The sequence below is a fragment of the Marmota marmota genome, unplaced genomic scaffold (assembly GCF_001458135.2).
Source record: "Marmota marmota marmota unplaced genomic scaffold, marMar, whole genome shotgun sequence".
Classification (NCBI taxonomy): Eukaryota; Metazoa; Chordata; class Mammalia; order Rodentia; family Sciuridae; genus Marmota; species Marmota marmota.
The window spans coordinates 31,931,572-31,949,459 of record NW_025999900.1 but is presented as its reverse complement, the minus strand read 5'-3'; the positions used below and the strand labels follow the sequence as shown (position 1 = coordinate 31,949,459).

Below are 17,888 nucleotides of genomic sequence, written 5' to 3'. Positions count from 1 at the left end.
AAATACCCTTAAAAAAAAAACAGGTTGATAGCATGTTTATAGATTGCAAAAAAATATCAACCAGAGTAAGAAATTTGATAATGTGAAAAAAAATAGGATTATCAAAAGAAGATGTGGAAGTAGGTAAGAGACACAATTGAATCTAGAATAAAAGTAGAAACTGGCCTTTGGTAGGCAAGAAATAGTTTATCAGAATAAGAACATGTACAGACACTGATATCCTTAGGAGGTTACATCTGCTGTCAGTAGCTTATAAAATTTAGTTACTTTTATTTTCTAAGTGAAATGGGAAATAAGATCATCAATGAGGATAGCTGAGGTTGTTTGAGACTTAATAATATGTTATATAACCTTATTTCCAAAGATAAGTAAAAACACTGCAAGTGAAAAGAAATTTGGGGTTATTGTCATTATTCACAGCCTATCCTGAATTTCTCTATTTCCTAAAGCCATATCCTAATATAAATAGATACCACAATTAGTCATCTGTAACCCAGAGTAATATAAATTGTTATTGTATAACCTGCCTATACTTCAATAATACTCTGATTTCAATCAGATTTCACTCACCAAACCTACAGATTCCAAGTATCTTAGAATAAATATATTATTGTTCTAAAAATTAGACCTAAAATATTTAATCATTCTGGATTTAAATAGCTTTTAGCAAATATTTTCATATTTTTCCTATATTATCTAGTATGTTTATATATTCAAAGCACAAAATTCTAATAGTAAATCAAATTTATACTATGAGATATTCACTAAGGTATTATTTTTTACCTTTAGCAATTCAAGAATCAGTATGATCTTATCATGTTTATTGTCCACCACACCACAGTAACAAAAAAGAAAAGCAAATATAATTATTATTCCTATGGTATTAGATGAATCATAAATATTTAACAGGCACAAAATATCTAATTTTAAACTATGGCCCCTAAAAAAATTCCTATGTAGAATTACATCATTAAAATCACAGGGCTTTCTTGTGGAAGTTGCAAGAACATGAATTACAATGTTAAAAACCTTGCCATAAAAAATTAAGTTTTTTTTTTTTATTTTTCAAAGCTCAGAAAAAAATGCTGAACAACAAGTCTTATGAGTTATTGCTTATAATGGTTAATGACTGGCTTTGTCTTTTAGTATATTATGATTTTCTTTTTTACTAATATGGAAATATTTTTCAGAAGATTTAGTTCATTGAAAAAGATCATGAAATGTCAGTATTCAACACACTACATGCCACCTGATTTATTGCTACAAAACTCCTATCAAAGCTCATTAGTAATTTCAAAGTTTGGTATTTACATGTACAAAGATGAAGAGGAAAACGGGTCCTGAATTAAATTAATTTTCAATAAATATAACACAAATAGACTCATATGCTTCACTTGAGACTATTTTGCTATGCTTTAAAATTAAAAATTTCTGCCCCTAGGTGAAAAGAGATGCCATAAAATGGTTACCTAATGCCAGATATTATATGATATGCTTTTACATGTTACCATATTTTGGTATCTAGACAAAACTCTTACAACTATGAGAGAAGTATTGATACACCATTACAAAAATAAGAAAAACAAGGTCTATGAAGAGTAAAAGATTGACCGAAGTCACACAGATAGGAAGTAGCAAAGCTCAGACTCAAACCTTGTCCTGATACTTTATGTTCTCTTCTATTCAATCTTACTTCCACCACAGAAGGCATCAAGATGTGTTGAAAAGATGTAGTAATTCCTCAACAAATTCTACTATATTATACCCATAAAATAAAAATTTATGTTATAGTGACTACTACCATAGTGATTTGATTATATCACAGTAATTTGACTAGACCTGTCTAACCCTAAGTCTATTAATTCAATAAATCTCTAGATTAGCGGCTATAGGTAATTTTCAAATTTAAAAACAAAAAGTACCTTACAGGGTTAAGTCAAGAACAAGTGGATTATTTCATGTAAATTTCAAACTATCTTAGAAATTCTAATTTCAATATGAAGACACCAGAATACATGACTAGGTTCTATGTGTACACAAAACTAGTCAGAAGAAAATTTGTTTTTATCTGTTTTTATTAATTATCAGTTTTGCTTTTGATGGCAATTATTTTACAATAGCAAATTTTTAATTTCCAGGATTTCTACATGAATAAAGAAAAAGTTTTCAACCCATAAAAGACACCTGATTACCTCTTATTAATGAAAAAATATGGCAGTTTGGTGAAATTTTCCTAAATCTGAATACTGCATTTCCAAACAACTTTACAAGTAATCTGATAAAAGTTACATAGAACAGTAATGCAAGGTCATTATTAACTTGACATATTGCAAATCATTTTTTACTTTCTCTCTTACTTTACTCATCTATAAAATGGAGATAAAATTCCTACCTACAGTGATATTTTAAGAAATAAGTGATAGAAATGTAAAATCTCATTAAGCTATCGTTGATAAGCAACTGATAGAGACAGATTAAAAGCAAATGTAAGAAATTGCGTAGGCTCTTTAAAAGGCAGAATTTACCAAAGACATTTAATTTAGGTAATTATTGTGTGAAACACTTCCCAAACCCAAAATTTCTTCAAAATTTTCCTCAAACAGAATTGTATTTATTCTGAATATGTTAAGTAGTCAGAATGTTCCTTTAAATTTTTAAAATTACTTATTACCATCATATCACAGTTTCTACTTAATTTTAATGAAATCTGCTCAATGATTTGAACGGCCTTCAGTAAAAACCTTTGATAAAAATAATATTTTTAAATATCCAAATATGAACATTATGTGGAAGAAAGCTAGCCTATAAATTCAAAGTTAAACATTTTTGCCATAAAAGGGTAATATTTATTTTAGTTTACTAATTACCTTTTCTGCAAAGACCCCATAGAACATCAAACCTTTTCTTACCAACATATCTACATGTTCTAAAAATAAAAATATTGTTTTCAACTCTTAATTACTTTACTAAACCATTTTGACCATGCCAAATACATAAGCATTATTATTCCTTAACAAAAATGCAGTATATGAACATATATTTTATGTAACTACTATTCATAAATCTGTCAATTTTTTAATTCTTGTTAATTTTAACCAAGTTTAAATAATAACTTAGTAACTAAGAGAGAACCACACAGATAATTTAAGTAGCAAAAAGATTTTTTCAAAATTTTAAAACAAGAAGGAATAAAGCAAAAGGTCTATCAGAATTATAAGCCCACCATCAGGAGACTACATAATAAAAGTAGCAAACTTCCACTGTAAAATTATGAATCCTACCTAGTAATACAGTACATTAAGCATGGCATTTGAGAAATATGCCAACCTTACCTGCCACATATAGCATATCAAGATCATTATCACAGTTTGTGTTTTCATATGCAGAGCCATTTTAGTTTTTAAACAAGATGTCAAATACACCAGTGCAGCTAAAAACACGATAAATCTTTGAGAGGACCATACTCTTCCTTAAATGGAGGTATACATATCAGAAGAATGAGTTTAAAATATTACCATAAAGAAAACATGTCTGGAAATTTTCAGTTGCAAAGTCATTTAAATATGAAATGAAATGTTAAGTACAGAATTTATTTTAAAATGTTAACTATAAATGTTATTTTAAAACAACATAAATCTAAAAATTTCATCAAAATTTCTGTCAAAGGCAACTGTATTTGCTCCAAAAAAAAATGTAGAGTCCTTACCTTATTTATCACTTTAAAAGCCAGTCATGAAATCATATCATAATATGAATATCAAAGGCAATGTGACTTTTTTAATGCTTTCTTTTTATATTTAATTCAACCTTGAGTTATACCACTGGTATTACTGAATTATGAATAGCACTTAAATAAAGATTACACAGTGAGTATTTTTATTTTAAATCCCCATCTGGTGCTTAATGTCACTTCAGCTGTTCAATTTTTTAATGTTTCTCTACCCAAGTAGCCAATAATTTCACAAATCAGTATAAAATGTTAGATAGATTTTTAATCTCATTTTCTAAATGGAAAAGCAGTGCAATATTTTTTCAGTCATTTTTAATTCATCTGAATGTGATGAATATCAATTAATATTGATGCTTTTGTAAAATATTTATCAATGATAGAAAATCCTGCTGAATCTCAATAATCAACCAAACTTCTAAACAAAATTAATTGCATAACAGAGAATCCACTATAAATGAATAACTTTTTATTTTCAATTTCATTGAAACACATTAATGTTTCTAAATATACTACAGCTTTAATATATGGCATAAATTCATACATTAACCCATTCTCTCTCTCTCTATCTCTCTCTCTCTCTCTCTCTCTCACACACACACACACACACACACAGGAAAAAAATAAAAATAAAAAACACTTATTTTAGTCAAATTTAAAATGTATCTTTTCATATGCCAAGAAAGGTAGAAAATCCTATGTATTCAAAGAACCCAAGAAGCAAGGAAACGTTTATTGGGTACATGATCTTAAAATGCTATGAATCCAAAGCAAACTAGTTATAGAAACCATTCAAATTAGTAAATGTACACGCACAGAGTACAACAGTGTATGTAAACATGAACAAATCAAATACAGATTTCTTCAGAAAACCTTCTTGCATACAACAAAATATTCTTCACTGACATCTGCCCTTCACTAAGTACATCATTTTTTTTACCTTCCACATTGAGCACATTGATTGCTTAATTAAACATAACTCATGTTTCTGTATTACCAGTTGCCTCACCTTTATATATGTATTTTCCCTTCCAAATAAATTATTCTTGATTCTACTTACATTTCCTCAACATAAAAGCAAACTCTTCAATCTAATACTCAATTCTGCTTTCAGACAACTGGGGCAATCCTCCAGAGTACAAGTATCATCATGCACATTTACACAGACACATATATTTTAATTGCAGTACCACTCAGTCATTTGATACACAAAAAGATGTATTTTTTAAATAATTCTTACTAATAAATCCTTCCAAGATGCATATTTTTCAAGGGGGATTATTTTCTTTCTCATCCATGTAATATATTGTCTCTTGTCAATTCAAATATCTGTAGGGCTTCTCCACTATCCTCCACCCCAACACATGTCAATAATCACATTTATACAAGAAATACCAAACTACTTTTGGATCCTAAATTTATCAGTATGTTTTTCAGATCTCCATGTCTCTATATTTTCTGTCTCTGTGCTTCAAATTGCCTTCTCCCCTTGTCCACCAAGCAAATTAAAATTCAACCTTCAAACCCCTAACAGCTCCTCTTTGAAGTCTTCTTTGAAGTGTAACCTCTCCTTCTAAGACCTTACCACTGATAGAAGTAATTTCAACTTCTAGATATAATTCTCTCATTACATAGTTATCAAACTTTATTATAATTAGTTATTCATTTTTTTCTGTGTTCCATTGGTTGATAGTAAGATCTTCTGGTCATTCTGTACTTGATCCTAACGTTAAAGAGCACACAAATGTCCATCAAACTTTTAAAATCTGGGCATGGTGTTTAGGAGAGAAGGATAGGAGAAGTAATCAGGTAAAGAAATACTTTGATATAGCTATTTTAATCTACTATATTAAAAATAAAGTTTTTAAAAATAAATGTATAAAACTGCGGGAGTCTAAACATGAGACATATTAAATATTAGGTGTTTCATTGGATTACTCTGGAAGAAATCAGACAATGTATTAATACAAGAAAAGCACTAATATATCATGTATCTCTCACCTTAAATTTTAAATGTTTACAAACTATTAAAAGACTATGACATTAGGCTGGGGATGTGGCTCAAGCGGTAGCATGCTCTCCAGTCATGCGTGGGGTGCTAGGTTCGATCCTCAGCACCACATAAAAATAAAATAAAGATGTTGTGTCCACCAAAAACGAAAAAATAAATATTAAAAAAATTCTCTCTCTCTCTCTCTCTAAAAAAAAAAAAAAGACTATGACATATCCTAAACTTCAAATAAACTAATTTATACTAACATTTTAATATTTCAATAAGTCAAATTCTAAGCAAGTAAGTTCTACTCTAATATGGGATGGTATTTTTTTTTTGGTTGATGCAAAAATTAATTTGTCCAGCTTCTAAAAGTGACAACATAACTTCCTCCCACAAAGTTACATGTCAATTTCCCCACTATAGGTGAGGAAGAACATATTGAATTACAAACAAAAATTTAATAATAATGCTTTTAATAATGTCATTTTAATTTAGTGGTTAATAAAGTTTCATTTTCAAGGTATCTCAAGAAAATCATTAGTGATATCTTTTCCTTACTACACATGTGACAATGTGTCAATATTTTAAACTATGATGTGATACAGCTGTAAAATCTTGCAATAAAGTTACTTTTAATGACTTTATCAATAACTGAGTTTTAATTAAGTTCATGTTGCTTAAGAAAAATATCTTAAACATGGTTTTCATTTTAGAGGTATCTTTTGAGTACTACTCATTATACTGGCTTTCAGTTTTCTTCACTTGGGAAAACATGCTAATTTTAAAGCAAAATTACTTCATCATAACTCCACTCTTCTTCCTTAAAATCTGGTCAATCTCTGTCTTACCAGTCTAATGAACTCACTGTTTCACCCATCAAAAAATATACACATATCATTGAACTAAACTAGAAATAAAATTAAAAACTAAAGAATTGCTTTCTACATACACTATATTGATATTATACAATCACTTCACATAAAAAAAAACAACTCAAAAGCATTCACTTACTGATACAGTCACCCAAATTTCCAGTGCCACCTATAACTAAAACACTAGTCTGTACTACGTAAATATAGCAGCAGGCAAGGAATGATGACAATAACTCACTATACCAATAGACCTCAATCCAATTAATCAACTGATGTGAACAAAGTCTCATCACTAAAGAAAAATTATTTTAATTTAAAGCTGTAGAAAAGTCTTCCAAATAACACTAAGTATTTTTATGATGATGTTTTTAAAGTAGTTCTAAAGCCTACTTTAAAACAATATCAGAATTCTAATTAACTGAGAAGTGGACCAATTTAATAGGATGAACAAAAAAGAAAACAGAATTGCTTTGAAATTACTAATTATTATATAATATAATCATATTTTTACTTCTGTTGCCTAAAAATTTGTTGTGTCCTCTTTTATCATAGTATTTTGTCCTTTATAAACCAACTCTTATGAATACCTAGCCAAATATGCAACACATAGGAAAATTTTTATAAAAGTAATCAAAACAAAAAATACATATATTCTTGAAATAATCCTTGAAAGAAAAAAATTGACTTAGAAAATCTACACTTTTTTTTAAACCAGGTCATTACTCTGCTCAACAGAAAAAAAAAAGGAAACTAAAATATAGAGCTAAGGTAAACAGAAGCAAGGGGAAAAAAATGCAAATACAGAAAAGTAACAAAGCTACAGAAACCAAATCACCCCCAAAACATCTCCATGTTCAATCAGAATAATCATAAGTAAATAGAAAATGACCAGGCCATACATTCCAAGCAATATAATCAATTATATCCTTATTTTCTTTCTTTGTTTTAATATGTAGTAAAAACCAAAAGTATTCTATCTTTAGTCCTTCATAATAATAATTGTAAATTACTACCAGGATTTCAGCTTGGTCTAAAAACAAGGATGCATTCATTTTAATATTGGTGAAGGAGAGGGAGAGAAGAAGAACAAACTTATTTCCTCAGAATCATATATAAAAAGGAGGTGGGGGGAAGAGTAGAGCAAAAAGAGAATGAAGTTCCAACTACAATTGTACCTCCTGTTCAGAAAACACTTAGAAGTTACAGGATAATTATTGATCATAGAAAAGCCTTGCATAAATCACTTAAACTCCTGTTGTCTTGGTTTTCTCAACTGTTAAATAAAGGTTCTAAGGAGACCATATCTACACTCCATCACTTTTATCTGGTTCCACAATTCTATCAAAACCCCAGATCCTTTAAACATAAATCTTCTTAGTAATTCCTTGGTGTTGTCATTTTCTACAAAGATGCCATCTAATATAAAAAATTAAAGACAAAAACACAAAGTCTCAGAATAGAGGCGGCCTATATTCCTTTAATGAAGGTGCTTTGCAATGATCCTAACAATGACCAAATAGCTACATATACCTGGGCTTATGTGAAGCAAGTGATAAATACACAGAACATTTAACAAGAGAAAAGCTTCCAGACAGACTTCACACTAAGCAACAAAACCTTTTTCTTTTAAGTATTTTCATGAATTTGTAAAGATACATAAAGTAGTTGCATAAAAAATAAAAACAAGAGTCATATAATTTTAGACTAAGTATGTGAATGAGCTCTCCAAGTAAGAGCTCATTTCCTTCCACTAACTAACCCCTTAAATAATAAGTATTTCAAGAATGAAAATGATCAAAATTTTAAAACTACGGTTCTGCTAAAATATTTAACTACACAAAATAAGTTGAAAACAAAAACACGTATTCTACTCATTCCTATTTGTTATTGAAATAAGTGTACCATCCCTTCTTTTCCATCCTTCCCCCCAAATTACTGAATCTAAAAATAGTGATTCCCAGTCTAACCCTGGAGCAAAAAAATTAATAACAATTTAAATGAAGAGACAATCTTAAAATCACAATGATTTCTGAAAACTAAATGAAGTGGAATTGACATTTATTACACTCTAGAAGAATGCAGGATTTGAGATCACAGTTGCTGAACTCATTCTGTGAAAATTCGTCCTGTGAATAGAATTATGGGATCTCCAATGTATACTCTCAAAAATATTTAAAATGGAAAGAAAAGTTGTTGCTCAAAACTTCAAAAAGTATGCTTAGTTTCACAAAGAAAATAAAAATATTACTTTATAAAAATTTTAAGTTACTGAGTTCAGAATAAAATTCATTGAAAATGATCAGTATACTGAACATCAGTAAAATTTAACACAAATCTAAGAATAAAAACAACATTAATTTTAAGTACATGTTAAATTAATTTAAAAGTAGATTTTTTCTCTTTTTTTTCTCCCACCAAATAATCTTACCTGAAACATTTTGCTGTTAAAAATCCTCAAGATAATGATTTCATATTTCATCTGGTCCTGTCAACAATGCTATGACAGGCCCTACAGGAAGCAGCAAAAGATCAATGATAGAGTGAAGACAGTATCTTTTTTCAAGATCAAGATTTGTCATGGAAAAGGATATCCATATAGTGGTGTGAAAATTGTTTGAAACTTCACAAACATTAAAAATCTCTCAGAGAGTTTATCAACATGCATAACATTCTTTATTTAACTTTGTAGTCTTAAAATGTTTATTCTTTTCCCATGTCAACTTTTAAAACCATACTGAAATTCATATGTGAAATTTCAAGGTATTACTTTCATATTAAGAATTGACAAGAAAACAACACTTTATGATGTCAAAAAATGAAAAATTTCTTCACTAAAAAATGAAATAATACATGTTCAAAATTGTGAAAATGATTCTCTTGACCTCTCCAAAAGATTATTTTAATCTTATTTGTATTAATCACTATAAATACCAATGAAGTACAAACTACTGTTATTCAAATTAAAACAGATATTATTTTCTTATAAGCCAGCATCTTCAGAATCAAATTGTTATTATCAACATAGGTAAAAATTACTTCAGGAAAAATATATAGGTTACAAAAAAAATTAGAAAAAAAAACCATGCAGGCTCCAAAATTTGATTACTTTTGTGTATCTGAAAAGGAATACCCAATAGATATCAAAAAATACAAATTAGTAAAACTAACAAAAGGTCAAAACAATAAACTGCTTCATAGAGACTCCAAATGTTTTTGCCTTCTAAATGATTTTAAAATAGTATAGTACCTTGCCAGATTTAATTTTTAGATTTTTAAATTAGGAATTGTTTTCCATTCAAGGGCCAGTTAATAAACAGGACTATGATGAGACATCTATATTTATTGGGAATACTATCAGAACATACAAAAAACTTCTACAGGTATCATGATTGCATACTTTAAGTAAATGTTTCAAACAGATTAAAGAATTAAAAAACAACAGGAATAAATGACAGACTAATTTTCTAGGAGTTTTTATTTGACTGTTTTATTTACTTGCATTAAAATTCGGTAAATAACAACCTCAGCAGCATTCTTAATTAAATTCAAATATCTTAAAAATTTCTTCAACATGCTATACCTGCCATGTTTATTGGAACATTTCAGAACACTCTAAAGTTTACTTGCCAAAGCCCCCAAAATGCCAAAAAGATATCAATTAATTTTATATGGGTTATATTGCCTATAAAAATAAATAAGGAAATGTTAGCATAAGATAATAACTTTTAAAATAATTACAAATTATTTTCACTGATTTCTACTCATTTGTTTTAAAAGTGTATTTGAAGAATAGGGAAATTTAAATGTTTTTCACTTATGATTATTGTTGTTTTGCTTGTATTTCTAATGCTCCCATCTTTTTCTTATGTATATTCTATCATGGAAAATCATTTTAGTTGCAAATATTCCCATATTAAAAATTGGAGAAAGCTAATGCTGTATCTTTAAAGAATAAGATAAAGAAAAAGGAAACTTAACCAACCCAAGCATCAGAGTATTGAAAAGTATTACTTCACTTCTTGCATGTTAAGTTTTATACCATGACACTTTAGTCTCTGAGGGTCAGGTTAATTAAGCTCCATAGCAGCTGCAGTGCAATGTGAGACACACACTGCTGCAGTTCCCACCAGTCCATTCCAATTACCTGTAGTATTCCAGCACTGGACAAGTGACAACCAACCTCTTCTCTCTAGTCACTTGCTCCCACAGGTCTACAGATAAATGTTAGAACAAACTAACCTCTTTTTGGAAAAGACTGCAAAGCTGAATGCACCTGCTACAGGCTGCAATGATGAGTCCCAGAGAGATGTTTGTCAGTCAGATCTCTGCAGATGTTGTTTAACTTTATGCTAGAGCAGTATCCAAAGATGGAAATGAGATGGCAATCAAGCACAAATCTCCCACCACCCGTCCCCCCAGTTTTATTTTAAAAAGCTGTGCTTGCTCATAAGAGTTGTACTTTAAAACAGCTCTAGTAAATTGGAAACAATTAAAACTAAACTCTGTGATTTAAAAAATGTTTATTAGGTGCCAAATTTTAGTTAACAGGTGGCATAAAATGTGTTCAATAAATATAATTTGTCTCATTTAATAAAACTTTATTAAAAATTAATAATCTTAGGCTAGAGTAAAACAAAATAAAATAACCATAAAATATACATGTGTTTTGATTAATTGTTTGTTGGTCAAGTTCCTTGTGATATCACATACTATTACCATTTCTAAGACATAGATCGTTTGTCCTCTTGGTGTAGTATCTTCAAAATGTAAATGGTGAACTATTTCAACAACTCTGTTCACAATTCCTAAAATCCTTTGGGGCAATATTTGCAAGGCAATGTTGTTGCTGCATTACTTCCTTACAATGTCACAAATTTTAAATGGGTTATTTTTCCAAAACTCAGGATTTGAATAGCAAATTTCTAAGTGCCATTGTGCTATATATTTCATGAAAACATCAACACTATCGATTAATTATCTTCAATAACTTGCTAAATCAATGACATAAGATATAATGTCAGAATGAAATAAATAAGAATTGAATAAAATGAATAGCTAAGATTTTTATGCTAATTCGTCTTCCTAAAAATCACATGCTACAAAACATTTGCATTCATGAGATAAATATAAAAATTACATCCTTCAGAAACCGCAATGTGAATAGATTGTGCTATGCCAGTAATGCTCCTATATATGTTAAGAAACCCTACTGTATAAAATATAGAGTATTAGAAATTAATTAAAAATTAAAATACAACAAAATTTCAAGTGATACTAATACCTTAGGTAAAAGATTATGTTTCTCCTTCAACTAAGGATGTAGGCAAAATGTAAAGTAACACGTAAGAACAGACACTATATCAAATAAAAACATTACAATTTTAAGATTTAAGAAAAAACACTTTTTGACAGCAAATCTGATCCTACTAGAATCAAAGGTATAGTTCAGGATAATGATAACTATCCTATTAAATTCCACCCAACAATTCTAAAAATAAAAATATTTAATTTTCCCTACTTATTACAATTTGATTTAAGTATTAAATTTGTCTTAAAATATGTACCAATAAAGGTTTAACATGATCTGCATCTAAGAAAAAAGAAAAAAGTATGGACTCCAACTTTTAGAAGCTGTAAGAAAAGTATTAAAATTGTATTACCAATATTATAATACTTTTCCTTCAACAATGTAAACAAAAGTGATAAGTTTTCAATTTTATGCTCTCTGATTTTCAGGAAATAAGCATTTTTTATGAATGTCAATCCTAAAGGTTAAATTGACCGCTGAATTTCCTCCATATCAAAATAAAAATAGTGTGGGCCATTTCCTTAACTGAAAGAAAATTTCACTTACATTCTGCTTTTTCATAATTTTAAAAAATGTAATATATAAATGATTTATGATTTTAAAAACTGGGGGGAGCGCCATCCAAATTGGACTTGGGTGATAAAGTGATAAAACCAAGATAAAATGAATCTGGGAGTAACAATTTCAAATTTTAACCTAAGACTATAAAAGGAAATAAGTTATGTTAAATATAATCCAGTTATATGAATGCAAATGTGAAAAAAGTCTTAAATACATACAGATTCTACTATTATAGTGAAGGATTCTTGTTTGATACAATGAATATCTCCAATGTCTTCTTACAGAACAAAAATAGGTACACTATGACGTGTTTTAATATCTAAGGCAGACATAAAAATGTTTATTTTATACATCCTTTATTATTCCCAACTAATAATATATTCATTAAGTTTTTCCGATTACCTACTTGACCATCCATTAAATAATTTTTACAAATAAAATCTATTTATTAATGAAAACTAAATACATGTTTGACGCCAAGCAAAAGAATAAAGAGAAAAAAACATCGCCATTCTGAAAATGCATACAGTAATATATTCCCCAAATTGAGAAAGCTGCTTTTTACTACAAAGCAACTTTATATAACATGTTATGAACGAATATACAAATAAATCAAGTTAAGTTTCTCCAATCAAGTATGAAAAAGAGGATACATTTCTAAACTACCAGTAATAAATTGGCATTCTGAAAGATTAGATTTTTAAAAATAGATAAATGAATTACACAGCACAGCTAAAAGCAAAATAAATCTACTTGCAAATCATTTTTTTCTGTTTATAGTAACTGAAAAAAATGCACTTTATGAATCTTCATCATACAAGTTTCTCAATTACTTTTATTTAATGTGTGACACACTGAAGTATACAATACACTATACACAAATTCTAAAATCATATCAAGTAATGGACAAAATGTTTCCTTCATTTCAACCAAACTTTAAAAAATATAACTCAAAAAGACAGGGTTGCTTTCAAGATTTTAAAGACACAGCCTAAGAGGGTAAAAAAAGGAAAACAAATTTGAGGTTATATTGGCTACAATTTTTAAACTATACCTATCATTTGAATTAAAACTTATTAAATATCCCCAAAGTGTTATTGTATTCTGTGTTATACATCCTGGAGAAAGTTTTCAAAACCACATTAGTATGTTTGGTTTCAAAATTTAGGTACTTTGAGCAAATCCATTAAATTATACAATTAAAATATGCTTTTTCCCAAAAATAGTATGTTACCAAAGGAGAAACAGTAAAGTATTTCACAAAATAAACATCAGCATATTCATTCTAATAGAATGAGTCATAAATATATATATGTATATACACACACATACACATACACATCTGAAAGTCACAAAAATGGAATTCCAAATTTTTGCATAATCCTACAGGAAATTCCTTATATCTGGGTTATAATAATTATAGCTTTATAATTTAGCTTATCTGAGATGTGCAAAGTAAGAATACCATATGTATATCTGAGTAACACAAGTTGAAAGAAGCTCAGATGCTATTATATTGCAGAATACTAAGACCTTAAATAATTGCACAGGCTGTGGTCAAGTGTGAACAGAAATAATATTAAAATTAAAGTCTATCTGAAGAAGAAAGATATATCTATCCAAACAGGTAATAAACTGAAATCATTTTAATACTACATCCTCGGAATTCTTAAAGCTTCTTATAAACTAAAGACTTTATTTTATTCTTGAAATTGATTCCATAGGGTGTGATCGGTTTCCACCTGTTACAAGCAAAAAATAAGCCTTCTTTTATCTGACATTTCAACTCTCATTTGATCAGGTTACGTCACTACACTCACAAAATTTTATTCATCGCATTCCAGATTTCCATTTTGTTTTCCAAGGGACATTCTCTTGCTTTACAAAAATAACATGCCTCAGAACTATAAATAAAATAAGCAATTTCTATGTAATAAGAAAAAAATGCAAAACTAAGTGGACTAAAAACAAAAGATCTAATTCTCATTGCACCCTTTCCAACCCACTGAAAATAAACTATATTCAAATGAAAGGCATTTAATTTACTATTTGGAATATCTTTGATAAACACCAATTTTCTGTAACATCCCTGCACATCTGATACCACCTCATGTATAATGCAAAAAAGCTTTTTCATTTTCATCTATTGACAGTGAATTTAATTTACCATTGCAGCTCTTTTCCTAGAACTATCACGTTATTAATTCTGCAATCAAGCTCTTTTGAGTGCTTTTATTTGTAGTAAGGGTTTTCACAATTCTACATTGATTTTTTTCTACCATAATATACCTTTTAAACATATGAGTGTGAATATGTTAGCAAACTTTCCTAATGCATAAGGAAAGTTTCAGAGACATGGAAAGCCAACTGCAAAACCATACTCATAGGAAACAAACTTTAGAGAGAGAGCATATTTAACAGATTACTCTTTAGCTTAATGAATTTAATGTTTACCAAAAATACCACACTTAATTTATATAACTAAATGAAAGTTTCAACCATTGAATAATCTTCTTCTCCGGTATAATGGTCCATTTCTACCACCAAACGATTGGCTATGAAAAAGAAGTCCTCCAAATGTTCTGCTTATATTCATGCCAGATGTCTTTGCTGTATTAAAGAACTCTTACGGAATTAGATCACTAAAAGCAAATCAGCTTTTCTTTTCCAACAGGAAAAAAAAAAATAAGCAGCATCAGTCCCCTCAGCATTGACTTAATATTTTTATAACCATAAAGTAAAATAAATTCCCAAAAGGCAGAAAGCTAGATCTAAGTAAAAGCAAATCAGCTAGTAATGTTTTATCTAGTGTATCTATTGTACTATGGAGATTTCTCCATCAAACTTAAAAAAACATATATTGAGTAATAAAATTGTTTAAAGAAATAGAAGAGAAAAAGATGTATATATAGAACTGCATAACACTTAGAAGAAAAAAAAACCCCAAAAGTAAAAGACAAACACAAAATTACCACCTAAGAAACTTGCCTTACTCTAGTAGGTCAGTGTATCACGCTATTAATATATTTTAATCAAATGTCTTTTAAGAAAAACAAATTTTAAAGCATTATTTTACTTCTTGCATAATAATATAGTAAATTTCCTTATACCATTTACATCAAACCCAAATATTTTAAAAATCTGAAGAGGCAGCACTTGTCCTCTTTACTTCATCCAAGGCCAACAAACAAAGCAATGAAGCAGAAAGAGGTACATAATGGATTCAGAAGTAAATGGTCCATTCTTTAAGAAGCCTCCCTACCCCCTCTCTTCTGAATTTGCTCTAGACTAATTGTCATTACAATGATGTCTGAAACTTCAGAAGAACCCTATTTCCTGATGCCAGCTGTCCAGGTTTCTATCTTTCCATTTTTGAGGTTTTGTTTTTTTTTCCCCTAATAAGAAGCATTGAGAAATATCCAAAAGAATAATCTTGTAATTAGTCTAAATCACATAAACAGTATATCAACTATAAAAAAAGACATAATCAACAATGTAAATATGCTGAAAAATCTTCCACAATATACAACAATATGTCTTTACTATTGTTTAAAAAATTCTTTCAAGACAACACAACACATGTAGATCTTCTATTTCTTTCCTTGGAGATTGATCAAACAATCTCTTCACCAGTGCACCTACCTGGGTAAAAATCTTTGGACTTAGACAGCTTGATGGTGGCTCCAGTTTCTTTTTGCAACTGAACAATTGTCTGTCCTCCCTTCCCAATTATAGATCCAGCAGCATAACTAGGTATGAGAACCTTTAGAAAATACTGGCCGTCTTCTGAAAAATGCAAAGAAATATACTCGGTTAACATGATATTTTAAAACTTTGTATCCCCACTCCACCCTCAGGAGAGAAAAACAACAACTAAAACATTGGGCATAAAGCTGTAGGAAAAGGGTATTAAAAATTTTTAAAGAATAAAAATAAACCAATTACACTAAAAAATATGTACAAAATGTTTCCCATTTTGTAGGATTTATACTTTCAAACTTGGAATTAAAATCTAAACATGTTCTAATATTTTGCAGCACTGTAGGAACTGATGACTAAATTCCAGTTGTTATTCCAAACATGGAAGTCTTCCAATTCTATCTGTGGTTACTATAGCAAAATGAAAGGGACTGACCCTTTAACAAAACTTCAAAGATTCATAAGATGACAAACCTTCACTTAACATATTGAAGAAGAAAAAAACAGAATTGTAAACAGCGATGAGCTAAATTTGTTTGTCATTAGCAAACACATAAGAACTACAATTAGCCATTGCCTATATCCAACTTAAAGTACGGAAAACAACCATTCCCCTTCCAAATAATCCACCCAAACTGTAGGATATATTCCAAGCCTTCAGTAAGTGCCAGGAAACAACTCGATGTGGTGGACTGACAAATCTAACTAATCCTGATGTATTTCTTTAGCACTTCTTAGTCTACTATGATCTCGTAAGCTCATTAATTAAAGGACCTTAAGAAGAATTTTGCCTATACTAAAAAGCTTAGGAGTCATTTATATGAAATACATTTGAAAGTGACCAAATAGATACTGTTCCTTCTCCAAAAATCATAAAACGGAGAGGGGATCGATGAACGGAGAAAAAGAAAAATGAAATGTTTTAGAAAATAAAACCAACTCCATAAACTTTAATTTCCGCCAACCTGAGCATATCTTAAATACAAAATATCCCTGTAAATCCAGCTTTTCAATGTGAATGAATATTCCAAATTTTGCGGTGTGCCACTCACAAGACCCCCATCCTTTTCTAATGTATATGCTGGAGATAAATTCACCTCTGCTTCGATGCATTGGGTGCATTGTTAAGATGACTCCAGTGCAAATGAAGAAGCGATACCGGTCCCGTTATAACTCATCTTCCAAGGAAGCGCAGGATGTTAACTAACAAGTCACCGTACCAGACACCCCCCTCGTATGCACACCCTTGAAGACAAATCAATGAGATATTTGTACCGACAATATAAGTGCGGTAAGGGCATGCACTCATCAAGATTTTGCATACTACTTGTAGCCCAAAGCAAGGGATGGACAGAGGAAAAACTCTCCGGTGCCCCAATCATTCGCAATCCGCTACCCAAGTGCCATTTATTTATTTATTTTATCAGACTGTTAAATGCAGCGCGCATCTTCCAGCGGCCATCACCTCACTCGGGGGTCATCCTCCTCCTCCTTAACGGACCCTCTTGCCCAGGTCTAGGATATTTAAATGGTCAGTTTCTAGACCGATTAAATGTAAAGATAGGTCTATTCCGAAAAACTGGTCGCCATTTTGATGAATGATAAACACAGAAATGGAAATGTGTCGGGGACGGCAAGGCTCGGGGCAGGTGCAGGGGAGGGGGCGCGGGAGCCGCCGGGCTCCGGCTGGAGGTGTCCGGGCCGCTGGAGGGAGGGAGGGCGGCG

The 17,888-nt window shown here is 30.0% G+C and overlaps 1 protein-coding gene across 3 annotated transcripts in view; it reads right to left on the bottom strand.

Annotated features, from left to right (window-relative positions):
- Nova1 (NOVA alternative splicing regulator 1) overlaps positions 1–17,780 on the bottom strand; it is a 136,665-nt gene extending 118,885 nt beyond the window's left edge. The window contains exons 1-2 of one of the 3 annotated variants that reach the window (XM_048798726.1): positions 17,261–17,780; positions 16,107–16,250 (exon numbers count right to left, since the gene is read on the bottom strand). In XM_048798726.1, coding sequence (XP_048654683.1) covers positions 16,107–16,250; positions 17,261–17,285 — 169 coding nt within the window. In that variant the 5' untranslated portion in view covers positions 17,286–17,780. Of the gene's footprint in view, positions 1–16,106; positions 16,251–17,260 lie in introns of those variants that run through there. The other 2 variants (XM_048798725.1, XM_048798727.1) reach the window with 2 other exon arrangements.
- Between the last annotated feature and the right edge of the window lie 108 nt (positions 17,781–17,888).